This window comes from Embiotoca jacksoni, unplaced genomic scaffold, assembly GCF_022577435.1.
Source record: "Embiotoca jacksoni isolate LCO1_2020_lvr unplaced genomic scaffold, fEmbJac1.0.p SCAF_22, whole genome shotgun sequence".
Taxonomy (NCBI): domain Eukaryota; kingdom Metazoa; phylum Chordata; class Actinopteri; family Embiotocidae; genus Embiotoca; species Embiotoca jacksoni.
Genome location: NW_027185363.1, coordinates 5,965,641 through 5,990,203, shown reverse-complemented (window position 1 = coordinate 5,990,203; position 24,563 = coordinate 5,965,641). Strand labels below are relative to the sequence as shown.

The 24,563-nt window shown below is 41.7% G+C and overlaps 2 protein-coding genes across 6 annotated transcripts; one reads left to right on the top strand and one right to left on the bottom strand.

Annotated features, from left to right (window-relative positions):
* Positions 1-1,468: 1,468 nt before the first annotated feature.
* LOC138203019 (serine/arginine-rich splicing factor 11-like) lies at positions 1,469-10,421 on the top strand. 5 transcript variants are annotated; one of them, XM_069157497.1, is made up of 12 exons: positions 1,470-1,774; positions 3,484-3,617; positions 6,326-6,441; positions 7,493-7,573; positions 7,690-7,727; positions 7,819-7,952; positions 8,153-8,237; positions 8,349-8,468; positions 8,578-8,667; positions 9,252-9,335; positions 9,502-9,667; positions 9,794-10,421. In XM_069157497.1, exons 1-12 carry the CDS (start codon positions 1,653-1,655, stop codon positions 9,983-9,985), a joined length of 1,362 nt encoding a protein of 453 aa, XP_069013598.1. In that variant the 5' UTR covers positions 1,470-1,652; the 3' UTR covers positions 9,986-10,421. The 5 variants fall into 5 exon arrangements, with proteins under 5 accessions (XP_069013599.1, XP_069013598.1, XP_069013600.1 ...); XM_069157498.1 differs by lacking the exon at positions 9,252-9,335 and having other exon boundaries at positions 1,469-1,774; XM_069157499.1 differs by lacking the exon at positions 1,470-1,774 and having other exon boundaries at positions 3,524-6,055.
* Positions 10,422-11,162: 741 nt separating this feature from the next.
* On the bottom strand, positions 11,163-24,119 carry LOC138203018 (ankyrin repeat domain-containing protein 13C-like). The gene is made up of 13 exons (XM_069157496.1): positions 23,238-24,119; positions 22,973-23,014; positions 21,258-21,362; positions 17,591-17,676; positions 17,310-17,355; positions 16,968-17,034; positions 16,663-16,807; positions 16,427-16,558; positions 15,005-15,166; positions 14,809-14,888; positions 14,574-14,672; positions 12,838-12,938; positions 11,163-12,732 (listed from the first exon to the last, which is right to left on the bottom strand). The coding sequence occupies exons 1-13, from the start codon at positions 23,629-23,631 to the stop codon at positions 12,602-12,604; spliced, it is 1,590 nt and encodes a 529-aa protein (XP_069013597.1). The 5' UTR covers positions 23,632-24,119; the 3' UTR covers positions 11,163-12,601.
* Between the last annotated feature and the right edge of the window lie 444 nt (positions 24,120-24,563).

Genomic DNA, 24,563 nt, shown 5'->3' with positions numbered 1-24,563 from the left:
TCTTTGTTTGAAGAGTGTAAATTTGACAAGATGTAAATGTATTTAAAGAACCATTGGTATTTAGACTAAATTGGACAAAATAACCTTTAGCATTGAAGGAGAATACTTCTACCACTCTACTTTTGATTTCATCTATTGTGAAACCACAACAACAGTGAACCTTTGCTGCTACAGGTGATGTTGTACAATAATGGTTACACATGATGCTGATGAGAAGAAATGTGGCCATTTGTCCTTTGGTTTGAACACACAAAAAGCCCCAACCTGCTTCTTTCAGTGCCACTTTAATCCAGGTGCAGGGATTATGATCGACGTAGCCTCAAGACAAATGCTGCATTGTTTCTCCTGGGGGGAAAACACTATTAGGAAAGAGAGTTTTGCCAGAAATAGTTGTGTCACTGTCACGCAATGTTGTGAAGTGGCTGCTCCCAGCAACACATGTGGACCGACTAAATGAGCAACATAAAACAGTGTTGTGATGTGATTAAAGAAAATAAGGATCAGTGGTGAGTGACAAAGTTCACGTCCACCTCGGGTACAAACACAAGTGCAGGAAGAATCTGAGTTTTAAATCTCATTTTTTAACTAGTTGTAACCTATGGTGGAACAAACATGTTAGATTTACATTCTTTAGATTTTAAATTTGACTAAAAGCATCAATCAGTAAAATGTACTTTAAGTATCAAAAATACTCACCATCCAGAGTGGCTCTCATCGTTTTATGATCGGATCATTGCTTGCTTTAATGCATCAACATGTAGTCATTACTTTAAAGTTGTAGTTGATTGAAACAAAAATAATTGTATTTGTTTTCAATAGACCTATCGGTGGATGGTTTATCCTTTAAAGCACATATAGTGATATCTGCTGTGTGTCTGAAATCTTAACTTGAAAAGTAATAAGTTACTACAGTTGTCAAATAAATGTTGTGACATAAAATGGAGATGCTTGCATAAAATACAAGTGCTGACAGATTGTAGTAAATAGTCCCTTGTGTAGCCTACATATTTGCCAATAAACAGATTAAGCCAAAGCAGTCAGTGATGGGGAAAAAAGAGATCCACAGAGGGGATGCACCATGGAAGTTGTTGTTGATGATGATGATGATGATGATGATGATGATGATACAGTTATGGCACAGCCATAGACTCTTCTCCCATCTATGGCCACGTGCATGTCATATCATCCACGAAATGAGAGGGCGACCTCTGTTGGATATTGAGTGCAAAAACCTTTTCTGCACAATTTTGATCTTGCGTGCGCCATGGGTGGGCAAGACCAGTGTTATATCGATTGATTAGATGAAACGAAAAAAATAAACTAACAAACCCAATAACCTGTGATGTTTTTATTTTTTTTTTTCATTATTTTCACCGTAGCGAAAAAAAAAAAAAAAAAAAAAAAAAAAAAAAAATATAAAAAAAAAAAAAAAAAAAAAAAAAAAAAAAAACGCGCATGCGCACTTCGTTTAGAATTTACCCAACATGGCGACGAAATGCCACAGTCTGTTGTTGTAGTCGGTAGCTCAACACCAAATAGCTAGCTCTCTCAAAAACAAACCGGTTTAATAACCAGCTGATAACTGCGAGTGTAATCTAGGAGCGGTCAGCCGGCGGTTGTGTTGTCGCGTAAAACGGTTGTTAGTCGGGAAAATGAATTATACGACGAAGGTGGTCCAGGTGACCAACGTGTCGCCGAGCACATCGTCGGAGCAGATGAGGACGCTGTTCGGGTTTCTGGGAACGATCGAAGAGCTGAAGTTATTCCCACCAGAGTGAGTCGACTCACCGCCAACTGCTCATTTGCCAAGTCAACATCGCGATAATGTACTGGTTTAAATAGCTGTGTGTTTTATTTATATTTATATATATAAACGGACGGTCTTTGTAGAAAGTAAACGGAGGCCCACATGCTAACCAGTTAGCACGGTGGCTAACAGCAATTCAAATAAACCAAACGACAGTCGGGCGAAAACAAACGTGTCTTCATAGTTGTCTTTATGTGGAGCTACAAATTAAATGTCGGTTGAAAAAAAACAACATCTATGGCTTAAATGAGGTATCAGATATATGCTCAATAATGTTAATTTGGGTTTGTATTTTGTTTTTTTACAATTAGTGAAATCTGCGTAACTTTTCATTAAGAGAGGAAACGTAATCAATATTTTACTCTGCTTCTTATTTTCCACTTGCTGTCATGATTTTACTTTTATAACTTTACGTTTTTTCCACCGTTGATTCATGTATTAATTATCTGAGAAACAGTTAAAACAAAAATAATGGCTGTTACACCTTACAAGGGCCAGAGTGAGTGATTACATGTTTTACCTCATCAATAGTCCAAATATATATATATATATATATATATATATGTGTATATATATAGATATGTGTATGTATGTGTACAAAATACAGAATAGGAGCAAAATCTTTCACTTAAGATGCAGGAATCTGGGAATGTTTAACTTTTTGTTTAATTATCACTTTCATTTATCAATCGAATATTATATGCAGACACATTTTCTGTTGATCAATTAATTACACAGATATATACCTTTTTGATCCTTACAGAAAATGACTTTGATACGGAAAGCTACAGATAACACAACCACAAGAGACACCGACATTAGACGTACACATCTAAAAGTGGAAACACAAAAAGCTTCAAATAATTTACTACAAAATACCTCAAATTGCATTAATATAGTAAGTAAAGTTCATAAAAAAAGTGAATTGACTAATCATTCTAGGTAACATGTCATGCTTCTCAAAATTCTGATTTCCTCTTTTATGGTATTACTGACTTTACCCTAACTTTTAGTAACCATAATTATGTCGTAGGAACCAGCAATTTTACTTCATAATTTCGGCTGATTTACAAAGTAAATGTTGATAGAGATTTTGGCATTTATAATTCTTCTCCATTTCCGCTATATATCTGTTACCGTTTTAAAAATCTCAGCAGGAAATGACAACAACCCCTGAGCAGCAACCCACATGCTTAAACAAAACGTGGCAAGTTTTCATCATGCAATAAGGCAGACCTGCTTGTTTTTTTTTTTTTTTTTGTCTTTTGTGGGGATTTAGTTATTTTAATGCCAGGGCTGGCCTCCTCACTTGCAAATATTCCACCAAAATAAACTCCCCCCTGACACTTTTTCTGCCGGGTCACATAAGCCGCATCCCGGCGTAGCGCTGCCCAAGGCGATTGTGATTGGTTTGAAGAAATACAAACAAATTTGATTGTATTTTTAACCTATATTAGAAGGATATATGCCTGACCATTCACCAGCACGGTGTGGTCTAGATAGGTCTGGCTAAGTAAAACTAAACCCTGGTTAATGTGGGTGTAATTGGTTCACATCAGGTTGTCAAACAGGACAAAAAAAAAAACCCTCCAATCTTGAGATTACTGTTATTTGCATCATTACTTTGTGCAATTTTGTGTCATTCAACGTCATATATTTTTGACCTTCTTCCATAGTGATTCTCCGATGCCGGTGACGTCGCGGGTTTGCTTTGTGAAGTTCCAGGAGCCAGAGTCTGTGGGAGTGTCTCAACATCTGACTAACACCGTGTTTGTGGACAGGGCATTGATCGTGGTTCCGTTTGCTGAAGGTTTGTCTCGTCATTATTCCCTCGTATGAGTGCTCCTTGTTGATTGAAAGGCATGACTCCTGACTTGTTACTGTGAAGATGAGGAAAAAAACAGATTTTATCTGTCCCATTTGTGAATCGCACAAATCAACTCACCTTGGTCTGTTTATAGGAGCTTTTAAAGATCATTTGAATGAAACTGGTAATGCCATTCTCTCCCATTGCCTGTAAGAAGTGTTTAAAGCAGACTTATGCTGTCAGATTTTTGGTATACTGAAGTAGCACATTGTGTTTTGAGTTTTAGCACAACAATGCTTTTTAACGATCCCTCTATTATCTGGATTTTGACTTCACTGGGAAATTACATACCAAGCTGTTCATCTCTACCTAAAACAATAATTTGATCCGCATTTAGAAGGTGCAGTATACCAAAATCTGCTTTACACACCAGGAACATTCCCCAGCGGTGGCCGCCGCAGACACCTCAAAGTTCAGAAGTGAAGTAGTTCAAACACTTAACCATTTGTATTTAATTTCCTCCCCCATATTGCACTATCCTCTGTTAAACTTCTCTTTGTTATTTGTGCGTGTGTGTGTGTGTGTGTGATTTTTGTAGTGAAGAAGGCAAAAGCAGCCCCCTCGTTGATGCTGAAAGTGGTCCTCTGCCTGCCAACAGGGGATTGTAGACATTTGCAAAGGCCAGCAAGCATTCAAGCCCCACCCCTCTCTCTTTTTGTGTCCTCTATTCTTTCTCTGCCTTATCTTTCCCTTCCGTTCTGTTTAATTTGTCTTTCCTAGGTGGTTTAGTTTAGAATATAAAGGTCAGATATCAACGACATAACCTGAAAAAGTGCTTATTCGGCACTATTTTGCAAAACTTTTGAGCGCTGCTTGGTCTTTCATGGTATGGCTAAAATAATGTTTTTTGACAGATAAGGCTGGCTGTTCTTTTTCTTTCTTTCTTTTTTTTTTTTTTTTAAATGTCAACATGAAGTCCCATGAAGACAGAAAGACCATTGAAGTCCAAAATCTATGAAATGCACGTTATTTCATTGCAGTGAATGGAGGCAGGCAATAGTTTATTTGGCGTCACTACCACAGGTACCATCCTGCTGTTGTAAATACTTTCTTGCATATCAAATATGCATGAATTCACAACTACTGAAAATAGTCCCGAACAAATCCATTCGCTCCTGTTTGCATAACTGTTGTTGAAAACTACAGTGCCCATGAGTTGTTTAAGGAAATTACTTTGGCTTCTATAAAAATGAGATAATAATTTGCGACCTGAAGATTTCAGTGGTCGTAAGCCACAGACAGGGTATAGCAGTCCAAGTATTAAACAATGGATTAACACATTGTTTTGTTTTTTTGTCAGTTCATGGGATTTGTGGACGGTAACATGAAAAAGAATATACCCAGCTTCACCCTTTTAAAAATGGTTAAAAAAAACTTGAAAATGCTGTCAGTTATTTGGGTCTGGTGACAAAATGTTACAGATAAAGACTGAATACTGTCAGTTGTGCAAAAACCACAATGTTCTGGTTTCTTAAACTGCACAGACTTGCTTTACAAAAAAAAAAAAAAAAAAAAAGCACTTTATTTCTTAGTTGTTAATTTTTGATGAGCTAAGTTCGGACTAAACAAGGGCAGCACTAGCCAGTGATGGGTTGTCTGATATATTAAATATATTGATATAAACCTCCATCTCATAATAATTTGTAAAAGATAGCAGGTACAGTATTCTCTTTAACAGTGGTCTTCTTTTGTTGTTGTGTTTTACAGTTCTTTTTCCTGGCTCAGCCAGTCCTGTATTCCAGGCCCTGCTGAAAATACCATCCAACAGTTTTGTCTCCTGCAGCAATTTCTCTCTCCAGTGTGCTCTTGTATTTAAATGTTGTCACTGTTGTGTGTCCATATTAAGGTCATGTGTTTTTGTGGAAAAACTTGTTTTTGGGAGTGGATTAAGTGTGAGATGATTTTGAGGTGTGTATTAATTTGCGACATTTTGAAAATGAAATTAGAGGTGTATTGCAAACTAAAGATAATGAGTCTTTTAAACGGACTGTGGTAGCATTAATTAAACAGCCCATCGTCCTCTGTCCAGGTTTGTTTAATTGATGCAGTGACAGGTAAGGATACTGAGATAATGATGTACAGAGGCACGCTACCTTTTTTTTTTTTTTTTTTTTTTGCAACGTAGCATTTGAACCACTTAATCCTCTGAAATGTGTTTTGGTAAGTAGACACTGATAGCTTTGTATAGTGTTCTTGCCAAATCCCTAAAATTCTCTCTGTTGTGTGTATCTCGATTTTTCTCTGTGTGCTTTTAGTAGCGAAGCCGCCAACGTGAGTCGCTTGTTTCAGTAAACATCTAAATGAAAATTGAGGGCACACCCAACTGGAGAGGCAGCTGTGCTTGCTAACGTTTGGTTCATGACTTAAAAAAACACATTCAGGTGATATACCCTTGGCAGTGTTCATTGGAGTGTGATTTATTCCAGCAATAGTTATGTCACTGCAATGATTATGTTGAATTCAGGGAACTCTTCTGTGAACTGTAAGGTAACCATTTTGTTGAACCTAATTTGAAGAAATGCAGTGTGAAGACTTTTTGTTTCTGTCTTTTCCAACATGTCTTCTCTGTATTTGCTGTGTGTGTGTGTGTGTGTGTGTGTGTGTGTGTGAAAACGTTCTGCGCTCCTAATGCCTGTTTCATATTTTCGTAGGATCGATTCCAGATGAGGCGAAAGCTTTGTCACTGTTGGCGCCAGCAAATGCTGTTGCAGGAATGCTGCCAGGAGGAGGTCTTCTTCCAACGCCTAATCCCATCCCCAATCCATCTGTAAGTGTTCACGCTCGCTGTTTTGCACAAGTTCTCTCGACTGTGGGGAAATATACCGCATCAGCTAAAAGCACATAATGCCAAGAGTTCTACAAATATGAATGCCCTTTTTGTCACATTGCGCAACGCATTTACCCAAAGCACAAATCGTGCAGAACAGAATGACTTGAAGCGGTTGTACTTTCCGTTCTGATCACGATGATGGGCTGCAGGCACGCATCGATTCCCGAAACCACCGGCTGTCAGTCCGACGACGATTTAGCCTCTGCTGACGGCAGCCAGTATTTCCTGGCTTCCATTGTGGCCGATGAACATCCAGGCCGGGGACACGGTTGCCAAGACATTGTCTCCCGGTCCTGATGGCCCCGTGACCAGATTGTTTCACAGTAAGCCAGGCTGCACTCACTTAACAGTAATGAACCATCACAAGTAAGCTGATGAAAAGCCAAGTCGTCATCAGATGACGGCCGATGGGTTCTGAGATTCCAGTGTGCTCCGCTTCTTTTGCTCTCAGCATGGACTGTTTACCTGCACGCAACCCAAAGGTGCTCGTACCTGATTGGTCAATACTACCGGGACAACAAAAACAAACGGTGTCTCCCTTCTCATGCAGATATCTGCTCAGAGATCAGGCACACCAAAAGCAGGGGGTTTGGCTACGTAAAGGAACAACCCACAGATACGATGGGGTTTGTTTTTGTTGACAAACGGATCGCAGCTCCAAGTCAATCTGGAAGCAGTTTTCTTCTTAATCAGCAGGTGGAGTTCGCAGCGCTGTTGCAGAAATTGTAGCTGTTCAAAGTGTTATTTTTCTTGGCACTGAGGATTTCTCGTCCATGTTGCCTCGCGAGTTTCAAAGTTGATTACAGCAGTAAATCAAATCGAACTTACCATTGCCTTGTTTTTCCAAAATGCTAGAAGTGGGTCAGCTCCACAGCTCCATCCGTCAACATGTGTATACAACACCCGACACCAATATGATGACATGATCACCTGTAAGATGTCGGTGTCCGGGTGTGTTAGGCTCTCAAAAGGAGTTTGTTTATTCCAGCTCGGCATGAACCCCTTCGGAGGTCCGAACATGGATGCAATGGCTGCATTTGGATTCCCCGGACCAAATATGAATCCCCAGGTGAGAGATTTTCTCGAACGAAAGTGAATACAGTTGCCGTTTTCCCAAGTCTGCGCGGGCGAATTTGCGGCATATTTGAGCAGACCACCTTCTTCCCGTCTCCCGTCTCTTTACAGGCAGCTGATCAGCTGTTAAAGTTCATGACGGATCCAAAGTAAGTCTGTATACAGAAGCTCTGCAGTTTCACTATCGATTTTAATACTGGGAGTAGTGAAGAGTTAACTAACTGCCGTTTCTTTGTTTAGACTGAATCCCCTGGCTGCCAGCATGAACCTGCACGCAGGCCTGAAAGCTGAAACATCCAATAAAGAGATCGAGGAGGCCATGAAGAGAGTGCGAGAGGCCCAGTCGCTCATTTCTGCTGCTATTGAACCTGGACGTGAGTGCACAGAAGTTCGGAGGACGTTTCTGCCGGGATGTTGACTTTACCGTCTAAAATAATGTCTGGTTTCTCACGGTGTCAGAATAGACATTTTCACCGGTTTTTTTTTTAGTTGTTTAGTTCTTTAAGTTAAGACATTTGTTATACGATATCGCTCCTCGAAAATACAAAGAAGTCTGGTTTTTGATGTCCTGCAGATAAGGACGGCAAAAAGAAGCAGTCTCGGTCCCGGTCCAGGTCCAAGTCCAGAAGAAGGAGGTCCACTTCACGTTCGAGGCACCGGTAATTACCACAATATATTACATGAACGGCAAAAAAAAAAAAAAAAAAGTTGGCGAGGATTTTTGTGTCTGTCGATAATGAAGTTAAATGTTGTGACGGTTGCGGTCGCAGGCGAACCAGGAGCCGATCGAGGCGCAGATCAAACTCCAGGAGCAGAAGGCGCTCTAAAAGCCTGCGCAGGAAATGCACCCAGTCCAGAGACAGAGGCAGGCGATCTCCAAGCAGATCCAGGTGGGTAAAATGTTTTAAAAGCCGGACCCCCGCGAGCCTGCTCTCTCTCTCTCTCTCTCTCTCTCTCTCTCTCGATTAACCTGTCTGAGATCTTCTCGTTTATCCACAGAGAGAGAAAGAAAGAGGATTCTGGGAGAAGACGATCCAAAACGCCACCCAAAAGCTACAACACAGCCAGGAGGTCGCACAGTGTGAGCCGGTGAGTACAGGGCAGTTCTTTTTTTTAAATTTTTTTTTATAACCGCGTAGAATCTAATGCTCATAATGGCTGAGCATGAAAGTCAGAGGAGACAATGAGATCCAGAACGGGTGTTTTGTCATATCACCTTGCGAGTATGGTACTTACTTTAATAAAGTAATTCATTGGGACATGCAAAAGTATCAGCAAATAGGTTGATTTTGCAACAAACAAAAAAAATTGTGGACGCGCCGACATCAGATGACGACCTGCTCGGCCAGTGTTGCTACGGGGCGGACGGTGTTCACGGAAACTCCACAAAACCAATAAAGCAGCGCTTTTGCTGCGCAATCCACTTTTAGGATATATATAAATCATCCACGGAAACATTTCCGAAGTAATGTCACAGGCTACGGAAGGCAAGACAAAATATTTGAAACCCTTGTTACTGAAATTGGAGACCGTTACAACGCCTTCTGAGGCCTTTTTGGTGAAACTTTATTCCATGCTTCTCAAGACATTTCGAGACGTGCCAATAACCCGTGTGAGTACAAACGGATCAGGGTAAGCAGCATGTCAGCTCTTTGTCCCGCTGTGCTACACAGGAGATGCAGGAAAAGTCGCAGCACCAGCCGATCTCCCAAGAAGTCGCTTAAAAGGAGAAGCTCCCGATCCCCATCCCCTCGAAGGTCGGTGCGGTGATGCGTTGAAAACCCTCGGGTTGCAGCGCACGCCTACCTTTTTAAGTTTCCGCGGTGAGACCTTTTTCCGAAATGCATCAAATATCCCGTGTCGGCGTTATTAAAGCCCTCCCCCCCCCCCCCCCCTCTCCCCCCCCCCTCTCCCCTTGAGCAGACACAAGAAGGAGAAGAAGAGGGACAAGGAAAGGGACAGAGACCGCAGGAGCGACAAGGAGCGCGGCCGCGAGGAGCGAGAGGCCTCCACCAGCAAGAAGAAGAAGAGCAAAGACAAAGAGAGGGAGTGCGAGAGGAAGTCGGACGGAGAGAAAGGAGACGTCAAGGTCGGTGGATCTTATTTGTGGCAGCGTCGTCATTCTTGAGACGCCGCCGGGTGTTGCTGTTGTGGTGTCGGGAGCTGCAGTTCATCCCGTTTTAAAAAGGTGACGTCCGTTGGGTCCCTCTCGCAGATCACCAGGGATTACGATGAAGAAGAGCAAGGCTACGACAGCGAGAAAGAGAGGGAGGACAGGAAGGGCTCCGACGACTCGGCTTTGTCCCCCCGGTCGGTCGAAGGGAACGGCACGGCGCGGCCCGCGAAGCAGGCCAAAGTCAACGGCGCCGACGACCACCGCGAGGAGGACATGGACGTCAGTGACTGACCGGCCCGTCTCGCTTCTGTCCCACATTATCCCTCCGTTTTAAGTTGTGAATACGCGACGACTATTCCCCGCCGGGGGCAAATCTAAAATGTGAAATGTTTGAAAAATATCGCTTTATCTCTCAGAAAACACGTCTGCAAATGTTTATCACGGTGACATTTCTCGTGGTCTTGTCACATTAAGTACTCGTTTGCTCTTTGCCGCTAAAACCGGGCGTAGCTTTGCTTTGAATTTCTTGAGTTTGCGTTTTCGGATTTTGTCAGCACTCGACATATTTTTTTAATAATTTTGTTTGTTTTCGTGTTGTGGTGTGACACTCAGGCTTCTTTCCCCACCTCCTCAAAAAAATTATTCTCGTTTGCTTCTTGTTATCTGAAAGTGTTGGTTGTTTTATCAAGGACTTATTTTATATAATAAAGCCTATTTGGAGAACTAAGACTTTGAATCATCCTCTGCGTTCCTGCTGACAAACGGATAAAATAACAAGACTGCAATCACAACCGTCACGTTAATGCAAAGTCATGAATCCAATATTGCCGCGATGCAGTCAATGGCCAAAGAGATGCTGAAAGGGTCAGTAGAAAGTTTGGCAAAACGTATTGTAGAAGACGCATGTCTACGGCCCGAACCCCTCAGGCATCTGGAAGGAGGGGCATAATCACACTGGATTAAATCTTTAATCATGTTATGTAATTATACTGTGATGATAATTGAGAATTTAAAATCACCGTCGATGAGTTTTCCAGGAAAACGCAATTGTTCATGGGCACAATAACAGGACCAGAGATGAAACGGTTTGTTGATTATTTAAGTTGTCATTAAAAAAAACAACAACTATTATAACTTGAAATAAATTGCTAGATTTAACTGTAGCACAATTAAAACCATCTAACGGCAGGTTCGTTTTCTACATTAAACATTAAACCCGAGTAAACTCAAGTTCTTTATCACACTGGTGCAAAAATGATCCAAAAATAATTCAATATTGCCACAGAGCTGTCCTGCTTATTGCTTTGAAACATTGCCAACAATAACCTAATACACCCAAATAAATGAAAACGATAAGATACCCCAGTAAAGCAAAAAATATTGGTCCAATTGAGAAATTAGCCCGCCCCTCTGGAAGCCTCATACAGAAGTCTTTTTTTTTTTTTTTTATTAAAGGTGCGCACAGTCGTTTGAAACGTGATGCTGGTGCTTTATTTAAAGGGACGTGAAGTAGGTATGGTTGCGGTACATATCAGCTCAAGCCAGACACAACTCAGTGGATCAGATCTGGACAGTTGGGACATTCAGCAGTTATCAACTTCACAGCTTAGCTTCCTCTCCTTGGATTCATGTGTGTATATATATATATATATTTTTTTTTTTTTTAAAAGAGAAGAGAATTGTATGCAGACTTTCATCACGGACAGAATTAAGAAGCACTAAAAGGTGTTTCAAAGTGTTAGTGTTATCATTTTCGGTTTTCCCTAAATCTAAATACCGGTGTGTCTGCAGGTAAAAATAATGAATATAGCTTAAAAGATGCACGAGATCCAGGAGGCCAACGCAGCCTTAGCATGCCTTAAATATACTTCATATCAGCGCAGTAATAAACTTAAGAACAGTTTACCTGATATCCCATCTGGGTTCTCCCACACACAGACGTACGTACAACAATCTTTTGAGACAGTACAGTTGTCCTCTCACACCGAGCACAGAGTTCATACTACCACGACAAACATGAAGACAGCCGAGAGGTAACGTGAGCTAACCTGAAGTTGCAGGAGGCGTCCTGCACAGGGGGGGGGGGGGGGGGGCGGGGGGGGGGGAGGGAAGGCTTTCAAACTGTTCACAATGTGGTTTTTATGCTAAACCTTATCCCAGCTGGTTAAAAACATTCTTAAGTACTGGAAATGTATTGCTACACAGTGTTACTCCTTTGAGTTTATATATGTATATATATATATATATATAGTACATAATATATATATAAATGAATATTAAGCTCAGTTTGAGGATATAGCTATATATGTGATTCTTTTTGTTGTGAATTACAGCCGAGGCGTGAGTTATTTACAGATGACCGTGTCAGTGCAGTTTTCAAGGACGAGTTATTCGGTTGTCAGTCCTCGGAGATGAAGAGATAAGATATTACAAATAATGAGGATGAGGAGTCCGGGCTGCGTCGTCTTGACAGCTTTTCACGGTGGGGAACAGCAGCACAGAGCAGCGCGTCCAACCGCTCCCGTTTGTGAGCGGCGAGTACAACGAAAGCTATCACTCATATTTCACACACACAAAAAAAAAAAATAAAAAAAAAAAAAAAAAAAAAGACTGCCGATGCACATCTATATGTGAGATGGCGCTCTGGAACATCTGTTTGCATTGATTTGCTTTGGATCCTTCAGCAAAATGAACAATAACTGATCAATAAGACTATCCCCCCCTCCTCCTCCCACCATCCTCACCCACACACACCACCTTTTTCTTTTTTTCTTTTCTTTTCTTTTTTTTTCTTTTTTTTTAACAGCTAATATATACAGGAAGAAAACAAGACGGCATTCCTCATTTTTGCTCGCACCCTTCCAAACTCGCCGGGCATTTCCTGTTTGTATCAGAAGTGTTTACAGGTCAGAGGTCGGGGAAGCGGCTGGGATCTTCTTTGTACTCGGAAGGGATGAAGAAAGTGGACTCTTCAAATTCGTCGTAGCGGAATTCCTGAAAGGTGACAGTCGCTGTGATCGTGGGGAAGACGGGGATGTCTGTGACGGAGGGAAACAAAAAGAGAGAAGTCTTTTCGTCACGTGATTTTTTTTTTTTTTGCGAACGGGCGCTCGAAGCTCGGGAAGGAAGGTCAACAAACATACCGAGTTTGACTGGAAACCCGGGCGGAAGCTTCATCTGAACAAACTCTCTGAGCTTGTTGAAGTGCTTGAACGGGGCGACGACCTCCAACACGTTCAGTAACCTGGACGCAGAGGAGAGAGCGAGTCAGCAGCTTTCTCTCACAGTCTTTACGTTGCCAATGTTTTTTGTCGGAACGGACAACCTTACAAAACCTCAAAAAAAAAGACCAAACGGGAGATTAAATATAATTGGGGATCTTTAGTGGGAAAAAAATACATAATAATAAAAAAATCTTAGCACAGGCTCCAATCCCTTTTTCTTATTGACTTTGAACATGACTATGAACACATGTCATAAATCAGGGATTAAAGTGGCGGCTTCAGACCTTTTTCGGCTTGTGATCCTTTAAATATATAATTCTTCAAGGGATAGGTTCACATTTTGTCTTGAGTAACATTCAGGTGCCACATGAACACTGCTGTTCTGGCCTTTTTTGACATTTGATTTCAAAGTTACAAAGATTCATTCAGCAGAAGAGATAAAGCAATTTACTTACTTTACTGTGTCCCAGTAATATTTTACAGCCCTGTCTGAAATCCATATTCAGCAAAACCCATCACGCCTAAATACTACCTTCTCATCTACTTGGTGTAACATTTATATTTTAAAATGATTTATTTGTTCCCCGTGAACTCTTTCATACATTTTAGGCTGCAATTAAAATCATAACTCGGATTTAAAAAGGGAATTTAGTTTTGTTTTTATTACAACAGAAAACTATACAGTTATACTTCAATTAGTGCTTGTTACCGTTAAAAATGTATTTTTTTTTTAAGCAAAAGTTTCAAATATCCACTGATTTCAACTTTATAAATGCAAGAAACGGATTTGTTTTTCTTATCTGATAGTTGAAAAAAATATCTGTGATTTTGACAATATTATATGACAAATATAAGACAAAATGATTAAGTAAGACAATAACCTTTTGTATGATACATTAAAGCACGAATTAAAGGTCATTCAAGTCTAGCTTGATGTCATTTTAACTTTATGCGTTCATATTTTACCAAATCCATTTTCAACACCAGGCAAAAGGAAAACTCCCACAAATGTCTTGCGCAGTACATACATAGTTGCCACCATTAATAAACAAATAAAAGGGGTCCTTTTTTTATTTATGTTTTGCTTCAATGTAAAAAAAAAAAAAAAAAAAACCTAACTCTGAAATACTTATATTTGAGCTAAACGATATCAGCCTTAAAAACTCTTATCAGCCAGGCTATAATATCTACATTTTAATTTATTCATCGGCCCCAAGCCACTAATGAGGTACAATTCAATGCACGGTGCATCAAGGAGAAACCACAGAGAGAAAGAGCCATTTAAATTTCACGTAGAAATGCCTTTAAGGTTAAAAGGTGCATGCAGCGAGGTTTCCTTCAAAACAGCCCAAACCCAGATAACACGGTAACCTAGCCGAGTGAAAAAAACAAACAAACAATGAAACGCACTGAAATGTTATCGTCACACGGTGGAGCAGTTGATCCTAAAATCTTCTCGTCGGTGGCTTCGCCCACGCAGACCGGTGAAGCCCTTTTTTTTTTTGTCTTACCTTGGCCCAATTATCTGATGCGAATTTATTTCATCTCTTCACTCCCCTCTCCGGACGTCCCGAGTGTCTTCGCGTGTGTTCGCCGAGGATCAGTCTGCACGCGGCGCTTTGTAAACGGATCTGAGGAGGGAGGGATGTACTTACGACTCGATGCCCAGAGGGAAATCCTGGCTCATGGCTACGGTGGCTTTGAAGTTCTTCTTGCTCTCCTTGCAAACGAGCTCTCTGCCCAGATCAGGTGGCCTGAAGGCGGGAAGGCAGACAAACAAAGATGTACTTCGCACTCAGCAGGCCTGCGTATTTTCTTGTCGCTGCCCTGCATAAATCGCTAACGACGGGAGAGGACTGATGAAATTGGGAGAAAATAGGAGACGCTTACTTTCCGTGCTCCGCGGTTATGTACTCTTCCCAAGAAATTGTGTTGGGGGCCGGAGCTGTGAGGGACGGCCTCCTTACCGGCTTGGAGGAGGGGGGGGGGGGGGGGGAGGACAGGAAAGTATCACGTCAGTAGGCTAATCACAATCATCAGGTGTCGCCGCTATTCGCTGCCGAGGACTGGATTCTTTCTCCCTCACCTCAAAGTTCTGCTCGCTGATGCTGCCTCCTTTACTCAAGCTCTCCATGATGGCTTTGTTCCTCAAGATGTCTTCTTCACTCAGGTGCTCTCGCCGTTTCCTCGACTCCAGCACCAGACCGTTCACCGCGTAGAAGTCAGCCAGGAAGTTTCCAACCCTCTCCTGTGCAGAAAACAAGCGAGGAGGCGCGGTGACGTTTTCCAGACCTCTGAAAATGTGCCCAGGAGCCTCCACGGAGGTGGGACTGCGCACACTTTACGGGAGGCTGAAAACGTTCTATTTCTTTGTGCTTCCTTATCAGCGGTCGGAGAAAAAAAACAACAACACTTAAGCACACACTGACTCACGGTGCAACGAACTAAAAACTTGAAACGTCGAGAAGGTGCTGCACACCAGGGAGACCAAATCGTTGATCACGTGTCCTCAGGATGCCAAAAATAATTCAAACGAGTCAATCTGAGGTGAAAAAAAAAAAACCCAATCAAACTGGGGGAGGAGGTGGGGATGAAAGTACGCAGCGGTATTAAGTTGTCTGAATCTGGTTTATTAAGGCAAAAACGAGCAAACGCGCCGACATAAATCATTAACTATTTCAATAAACTTCTGCTTCTTTATTGGCTGCTCCTTTTTTTTCTTTTTATTGCACACAATAAACACACCGATAGCTTCTGTCCGACAGCAGTGTAGCGGTACATTGTGAAAAAGAAACACTTTTGTACGGTGCTCTGCAACAGCTGCAGTTCCCTCGGCTGACGCAGTTTGAAACCTACTTTCCGTAGGTGGTCCTTCCTTCCTTCTTTCCTTCCTTCCTTCCTTCCTTCCTTCCTTCCTTCCTTCCTTCCTTCCTTTTTTTTTTTTTTTTTTTGCTACGTATAATGGCGACTGTTGGGGGTGAAAAGTGTCCCATCGTTTCACACTGATTTTACGGACCACTACGAGCACACCTTCCGGGTGCTTGTGTTGCGCTGGATGTCTCCGTACTTGACAGCGTGAACGCACTTATGCACTCAATGTAGTAAATGTTAAGTGTGTAACTAAGCGATTTGGACAACAACGTCGCTGCAGTCGAACAACCGGTGCGATTAATATCAGTATCGGGGTTTTTTTTTTTTTTTTTTTTTTCCAGGCTTCTGCTGTTGTGCCTGCCGCCCTCACTGGGACAGTTTATAAGGGGCACAAACATGAAACAGAAGCATGATTCCTATTTGATACACCGATGTGTCTCCTGCTATGAAACGATATGCCGTGTGAGCCTGTACAGACTGTGTTTAACTCCCTGTCCGCTGCGTCAGAGCAGGACAAGGACCACTTATATTCTTCTGGTTAGTACGCGGCTTCGAGCTTCAGAATCAGTTTTGCCTTCGTGAATTGGTCATATGGTGTTCGCTTTCCCGCTCATCACAATGTCCCGTAAAGACTTACTGTTTTGTCCTCTCTGAAGAGCCAGCCGATCTGACTTCGGGAGAAACTGATGGACTTGGTAGACAGAGTTGCCGAGTAGACGTCGCTGCTCATCAGGATGTCCACCTCCTCCTCCGTCTCCATCTCTGACTCCTTGGGGTGAAACAGGGAAAGTCCGGATCTCGCTGTTAATATTAAACAGCTGATGACACCGTGGGAAACAGCGGCCTAGTCGTACCGCTCGCTCGCCCGCTCACCTCGTGGTGGATTCTTTGGTACACTTTAGCTTCGTTGTCCAGAACCACGAAGGACTCGGAGGGTGCGGCGTCGCCTTTAAAAATGAAGCTGAGATCTCCGCGCTGACATTTCATATCGGTGAAGTCTATGAGAGTGGTGTCAAGTCTAAATAAAGAGGGGGGGGGGGGGGGGGGGGGGATATGAGTGTGCGTGAAGATTGTTACGTCCTACTTTTTAGACCTAAAAGAAGTTCTCGACCTGAATTCCAACCATTTGCTGCACTGAACGCTACAGGTGCAGAAACAGCATTGATCGGACGTCCCACCTGATATTGATACCCTGCTTGTAGATTTTACAGGCATCAGATGGCAGCATGCGGGACAGCAAAGGCACTACAACAGACAGGAGTAGAACAAATTCAACCGTCACGGGTGAACAATCACTTCACACTGTGTTTCGCAGCGACAGCGGAAAGACACACCGATTTATCTAAGATGGAAGTTTTTAGGGTAAAGCAACAGTTTCCAGTTAGCTACAAATTTAGAGATTAAAAACTGAAGCTGGTCTTACCAACTATCACCTGTTTTTTTTTTTTAATTATTTTATCAGTGTTTGAAAATAGGGAATAAAAACTACTTTAACGTTCGGGTGAAAAATGAAAACTCACCCCAGCTCTGAAAGTCCCAATGCAGCTCCAGGTAAAAGTCGCCGAGCTGCACACAAACATAAAAACTTTTCTCACTGAAGGATTCAAGTGAAGTACAGCGCAGTGGAGATATCTGCAGATAATATGCCTCCTCAAGGACGGGCGGTAGTCATTTATGCAAATGAACGCCTGCGGAGACGTTCAAAATACAAAGGACCTGACGTGCAGTGATGCAGAGTGACAGCAGAGAGTTTGGTGTGACAGTGACGTCCGTGAAGGTGAAGCCGTTTTGTGATCCTCACCTCCCTGAGAGCCTTCAGTAATTTTGGCCTCTTGTCCTCCACACTCTCCCTCGACTGCTGCTTCAGCTTCCGCAGTATTGCTGTGACTGGGGAGAGAGAATAAGTGTGAATCACCTCGGCAGCACACGTGAGCACGGGGGAGATGCCGAGTACATCCACTGTTGTAACGCAATTTTGTTGCAGCACTTTACGGGACTTTAAAAAAATAAAAATAAAAAAAGTCTACAGCTCGCTGCTCGATTAGAGCCCGACCAATACATGGACGCAGTTATTGGCTGCTTTCAGCTTCTCGCAGATGAACAAGTTTCAGCTTGTTTGGAGGCAGATAAGTAGCAAGAAAGTGCAGAACTGTAATGTCAAGATATGGTTGAGGTGATTTAAAAACATTTAGTGGATTTTTCAACTGTAAAATGTCCTGCCAAGTACATAACCAAATCTCCGTTTTGCCTTTGTGATGGGCTTGTTCACGGTCAATACTGCCCGATACACTCAGTGGCTACCGTTTTCAGTAAGTCTTAACAATCGATTCCAATTAAATTCCACGGTTGTGCTTCACACCGTGCTTGTCCAGACGTTCTAATGTGCTGTTTTCGATGACATTAATCCAGTCAAAATGATTACATAATTGCCCGATCGCGATTATTTGAGCCGACTGCAATCACTTTGCTTAAACTAACAGAAATGCCATATTTTGATCAATATTTTTGCGTTGTTTTCCGCTGTTTGAGATTTTATTGCCACTTGTTCAGTGATGTCATCTTATTACACCCCCTTCTGCTGTAGTTTAACGGCATGAGTGGACACGTAGCTCCACCAACTGTTTATCTCTCATGAGCTACTAATATTTAACTGACCGTATTTTTGATGAGCGTCTATTGACGTTAAGATCGTCTATTTAAAGGCAAAAAGCCAAACACCACAGCACGGCTGTCGGCCAATTAGATTTTGAAGCTCAGTGAAAAAGATGAGCCCAGTAAAATGGAGGCCTTTAATTGGATTCACAAAAGATGTGGCGGATTTTTCCAACGTTCCAATTTTCACTGCCTGACATGTTTTTTTTCTCCATGACGTGTATGTGTGTGATGTTAAGTTGAGCAGTAGTGTTCTTCATTAGTATGTTCTGCAGAGTGTATTTGGTTGGTAGTGGGCGGGGCTTATTAATTAACCTGCTGGCGTAGGTGTGAAATGGCTGCTGGGTTGGTTGACATCCCCAGTGGCTTTGATTCAGAGCAGCTGTGTGCAGACAGAGATCTGTGACCACGGCAAACTTGGCTGGGTCTTGAAAATTGAACGTCGACCGCCTCCAGCTTTAAGTCATTTTCTTCTTTTACACACCACCTCCAACCACAAAAAAAAAAAAAAAAAAATAACCTGGACAAACACTGTTTTGGACACAGCCTGGCCGCTAGTGGGGGAAGTTGGTCTGGAGCCGAGCTACAGGTAAGCCCCGCACAACCCACTGCCAACCAAACCTTAATGTTAGAGAGCGAACTTGTCCTGCACACAACGATTTGCCCTGCCGGTCATTGTCGCAACAATTATCACACTACGAGTGAGCTTATACTTTTAATGGTGGCATAAATGAACAGAAAAATACAATTGAATTGTTAACTGAAATTTGATGATCCTGACAGCCCTAGTTGCCAGTGTGAAAACTGCAAATTCAATAATATGTTTATCGCAGCCGTCAAAGGAAAATATAACTGAACTGACATCTGTACGACTGAACATTTATAGGCCTTAATAAAGTAGACTTCATGGCAGTTACATTACATTAAGACTGCAGGGGTGTGCCTAATAGTCACCACTGAGGGTATATTAAAGTTAAATCTAGGCACGTTATTATTTGATGTACAGTTAAATGCCTCTGGTTTATAGTGTTTAAACACGAACCCGAGGAAGAATTGCCACTCTGCCCCAACTGGGTCAGAAGCAACGTATTTCTTATTACTGCACATGCACCAGGACGTAGCAATTGGTGCATGTCTCTCTCACAAAAAGGAGGAGAAAAGTGCTGACTAGGCACTCGCCCAGCTTGTCATTGCACATCCATACAACTGGAGCGAGCTGCTCACACAGAGTGCACATGTGTAAAAGTGAAAGCTGATGGTCGATGACAAGACTGCAGTGTTTCACAAAAAGCTGTAACACACACACACACACAGTTTCAAAGCAAATCTGAAATACTTTTTGTTGCACTCGCTAAGTGATACCAGCTGTGTGCTGCATGTTATTTAAGCAAAGATCTAAATCTAACCCTCCCTCCCCTCCCCCCCGTGCTACTGCAGTGTGACTTCCTTTGTATGTCCTTGCTGATGGTGTGAATGTACCCCCCCCCCCCCCCCCCCCCACACACACACACAGACACACAGACACAACCCCCACAACCCCCACCGCCCTTCACCCTTGTGAGTGATGTGACCTTCTTAAAGCTCCTGGTCCCAGTCCCAAGCCAGCCGGCACAGAGAGCCAGGATGCATACTAACAAGGCTGGGGGTCATTTCTCAAACTACCAGTCTTCACTACCGCCGGTCGCAGGCTGTGTAAGAATAGGAGGCTGATAATTCACTTATCTGTACAACAACTAAAAAGTGTCAGCTCAGCACAGCTCCAAAAACTGATTGAAATGATTCTGTATTCAGTCCCTTTACTGGAATCCCAACCTTTACACTAAATTAAGACCCAACCTAAAGCAAGGGCAGAGCAGTGAATTCATCCCCAAAGCATTAGCTGCCACCTTTCACATGTAATTTGACTCATTTTACTGGATGTCAGATCTAAGAGCAGGATAGTGACCAGGCTGTCAGCTCGGGGCTTCCTAACACTAAGCCAACGCTCCGGCTGCGTTCCAGCACATCTGGATGACTAGCGCTCAGAGAAAATCCCCACATTTATCTTTTTAGCTGCAGTGATCCAACAGCAGTTGCTGTTTAAACAATTAGGTGATTCATAAAAGATCCCTCCGACTCTAACACTTATCTCATGACCTCCAACCGTAGTCAGACTCTCTGACTTTTACAACATTGTTGTGAAAACGTATATGATGAAATTAGAAACCATCAGCAATGTTAGATATTAATAACTACAATAGTAGTTCTGTTTAGGGTTTGTTGGTTAAAAATATGTTCTCCGCAATTTGATTGGATTTCAGCTGATCCGTAAAATTGATTTGGTGCCCAACATGATAGCAGAAAGTATGTGGGGGAAATAAACGCCCAAAACCAGAGATGCCAAGCTTGTACAACTGTATCAAAGATTTTAAAACTGATGTTTTGGCAAAGCAGACTATGGGAAATGAAATACTGATATATGACAAAGAATAACAATTTTAGAAGGAAAATATATTTCATCATTCAGATGGGAAGCCAAATACAATCCTTCCTGAATACGCTACAACCACCCATCTGACATTTAGAAACACTGCTACAACATGAGCATTCAAATAACGCCCGTTCCAGATGTCAGAATAACTGACTGACTCACAAATAGTGACTAAAACCTTCATAAATCTGTATAACCATCGGACAGGCAGCCTAAATGTCAAAACATTGAGGGGTGTATGATTGCAGGTGAAGTCACTGAAATTACTATATACACATCCTTATATAACAAAAACTCAGGACGGCATGCAGCTACTCTGTGAAGAGCTGTTGTTGACAGAACTTACTCATTTGCCTGTCACCGTAGCTGATGGCTTCGGCCAGAGGACTCCATCCCAGCGCATTCTTGATCTTTACAGGTGCATTGTGGGCAAGCAGAAGGAGTGCACACTCTGACAGAAAAACAAAACAAAAGAAAGGCACACAAATGTGATTAAGTCTCAATTAATGCTCATTCAGTGTGCAGTTTGTTGTTGTTGTTTTGAGAAAACATCCATTACAAATAGAGAGAATGTTGAGATTTGAACTGTCGAAACGTGGACATTTTTTTTTTAATCTTCAATCATTTTACAGACTACTAAACGTCAGGTATTGACAAACCCCGCAGTTATGTGCTGTTCAATTCTCCATACATTTAAACCATTCATTGCAGCCAGCATCAGCTACTGGCCATTACAAACTCTGTCCTTGAAGAAGGATTCCTCCTCTAAAGCTCTACTTGAGATTTCCTTCTTCTCCTTCCTAATCAAATTAAGCTTTGAAGAATAGCGGGTTTTGTATGGTGTGTACAGATTGTGAAGACCTTTGATGCAAATGAGTGATTTTGTAATATGAATCAAATTCACATCACAACCCAATTAAAAATAATTCTGCACGGTAAAACCAGACACTTCTGGGCTCATAAATTGGCTTTTTTGAGTGTAATCAGTGATCTGTGTGGATTTGCCTGAGCCTAACGACAATGTTATACCCCAGTTGTGTTCTCCCAACTCTGCAGAGGTCAGATAAAACATGGTAAACGCAGCAGTACAGAGGCTATTCCAAAACAGGAAGGAGAACGGTCTTTTAACGAGGACACTAATACTCTCTTAATAAATCCACATTATGGCAGATGCAAGGCCATGGCAGATTTTGCCTAATTTCCTGGGTTTAAACAGATACCGGCAGGAGGAGCTTTTTGTTCATTTTGGTTAATCCCTCTGTAAAACAGTAGGCTGTTGAGATTAAAAACCAGGTTCCATACATATTATTACTCTTCGTGGTGGAAGAAGTGCTATACTTAAATACAAGTACTAATATAACACTGTAAATACTCTACTACAAGTGAAAGTCCTACATTCAAAACATTATGAATGAAAGCATGAATTATCAGCAAAAATATACTTAAGTTTTAAAAGTGAAAGTACTCCTTGTGTAGTGAAAGGCCCCCTATCAGTGTTTTACTAATAAATATGACCGTTTTAAATTAATATTACTGCGTTAACATGTATGTTGCATTTTAATACTGTGTGTATTTGCTTAATACACTGTTGGTTAGTTTAATTTACAGTAATGTGTCATGTTGTATGAGATCATCATATGTTTGTATCATTTCTGTTCTGTAAGAACCATGTATAAAGACTACAAGCTCAGAAAAACACTTTAGTTTTCAGATTTATGATGTATTTTCCAGCTCATCTTGAGCGTTTTAAATGGTACATTTAGCTTAAAAAGTAGGCAAAATTTCTCAGTCATTTAAAAAGACGCGATATACTTTGGTTCGTCATAGATTCTAATTCAAAATCACAAAATTTGGAGATAGCTTGATTTTCGCTGGACAGGAAGAGTAGGGAAAAACAGTCATGTTAAAAGTAACTACACGTAGTGGAGTAAAAAAAAAAATCACAACATTTACCTCCGTGGTGTAGTGGAGTGAAAGTGTGGTGTTAAGTTATATAAAATGGAAATACTGAAGTAAATGTAATTACACCCCGCCACTGATTATTATATTGTTCAGCTTTACCTTTGTGGCCCAGCATCACAGCCAGGTGAAGAGGTGTGTTTCCTGTAAAGAGAAACACATCAGACAATATCGTGACTACAGACAGATTATTTACATCAATATTAGAACAGATTCACATCTGGGATCGTTTCAGTTAAATCCAGATTAGTTTGCAGCCTGCTCCTTTGATGATGATGGAGAGAGAAAAAGGCCAAATTTTCTCCACAACCTTATTATGGTTTTTTTCTTTTAGAGACACTCCTGACTTGAAACGGAGAGAGCTTACCGTGTACATCTTTCTGAGAGATGCTGTGGGTCCTGATGAGAGAGGAGAGCCGACGCACATCTCCCTTGAACACGCATTCATGTACCGGAAACTCCAAATCCTCACTTGTGAGGATTATTGGGTTCTTGTTGTTGTCATTGACGACGGTGCCAACCGCTGGGTTGCCGTTGATGTTGTTTGCGTTGAGCTGTTGTTGTTGTTGTTGTTGTTGTTGCTGCTGCTGCAGCACCGAGGTTTTGGCTGATTTCTGAAAAGCTTTGTTGGACTTGAAATGGTTACCGGTACCGTTGGGGATAGTCCCGTTGGAGGACTCGTCGTACGCGTCCAGTATCTCGTCGTTTTTGTTCGGTTTGTTGTGGTCCTTTCGCATGGTGCGTATCTTCTCACCCGTCATGATGACCGCCGTACGTTAAACAAGACACACACACAAAAAAACAAACAAAAAAAACGATCACTGCTGGAGACGTGGCAGCATGAGCAAAAATCCGCAAATATAATTTCAGTCGAGCTTCTTGAGAATGTTTAAACCGATGACTCCTCGGAGCTGGCTGCTTTCTGATATTAACGGTACACCTGCTGCCCGGCTCAGCGCCAACATTAGCTACCAGCGAACGTTAGCTGCTAGCACACAATACAAAAAAAAAAAAAAAAAAAAAAAAAAAAAATGAATACGGTGGGTGCGGCGATGAAAACGGACATTAATGGTAAACATAACAGAACACAGACGCACTAAATCAACATACAGCTAAAGGATGAGAAGGAACAGCGAGCGGCTACATAGTTGTCTCTTCCGCCGCCCGTTTTAAAATGGTCGCGAGTCAACTCGCTTTGCGGCAAAATTCAGGCTGACGGGATGGCACGAGCCGAGATGACATCTCCGCTACCGCCGCGAGCGAGCGGGTCACAAATCTCGCGAGATTACTCGACACCCCGTTCTTTAGTGTACAATTTGAGGATACGGAGAACAATTAAACGAAAAGTCATAATTACGAGATGTATTCAAGCGATAGAAATCAATTTTTTTACATCATAAACACAACAATATGAACAGAGCAGAATGCCAGGTGACATACATTTTGAAAAGGCATAAAATATGGACAAATTAAAGTCTTTAAAGCCTTCTTATATTAGAGGAAATGTTGATTATATTTAGCCTATTCCTAAGTTTCATTCTCAAATATAGTGAATAGTTGCTTAGATTTATTACATTTGTAGATGGACTAGATTGTATAATATCTTGGATTTTATTGCCATTACATTTAATAAAACCAAACCGAACATTCTGGAGGAAATAAAGTGAAACAAGACTCACTGTAATCAACAAGA

Excerpts from the sequence above, each read along its gene's own strand:
- LOC138203019 (XM_069157497.1), top strand. The coding sequence starts at position 1,653 with ATGAATTATACGACGAAGGTGGTCCAGGTGACCAACGTGTCGCCGAGC. Across the intron at positions 7,574-7,689 it reads GACCAAATATGAATCCCCAG|GCAGCTGATCAGCTGTTAAA; the intron begins GTGAGAGATTTT and ends GTCTCTTTACAG. Across the intron at positions 9,336-9,501 it reads CGATCCCCATCCCCTCGAAG|ACACAAGAAGGAGAAGAAGA; the intron begins GTCGGTGCGGTG and ends CCCCTTGAGCAG.
- LOC138203018 (XM_069157496.1), bottom strand. The coding sequence starts at position 23,631 with ATGACGGGTGAGAAGATACGCACCATGCGAAAGGACCACAACAAACCG. Across the intron at positions 12,939-14,573 it reads TTCCCTCTGGGCATCGAGTC|GTTACTGAACGTGTTGGAGG; the intron begins GTAAGTACATCC and ends CTCTGCGTCCAG. Across the intron at positions 12,733-12,837 it reads CGGGTTTCCAGTCAAACTCG|ACATCCCCGTCTTCCCCACG; the intron begins GTATGTTTGTTG and ends CCTCCGTCACAG.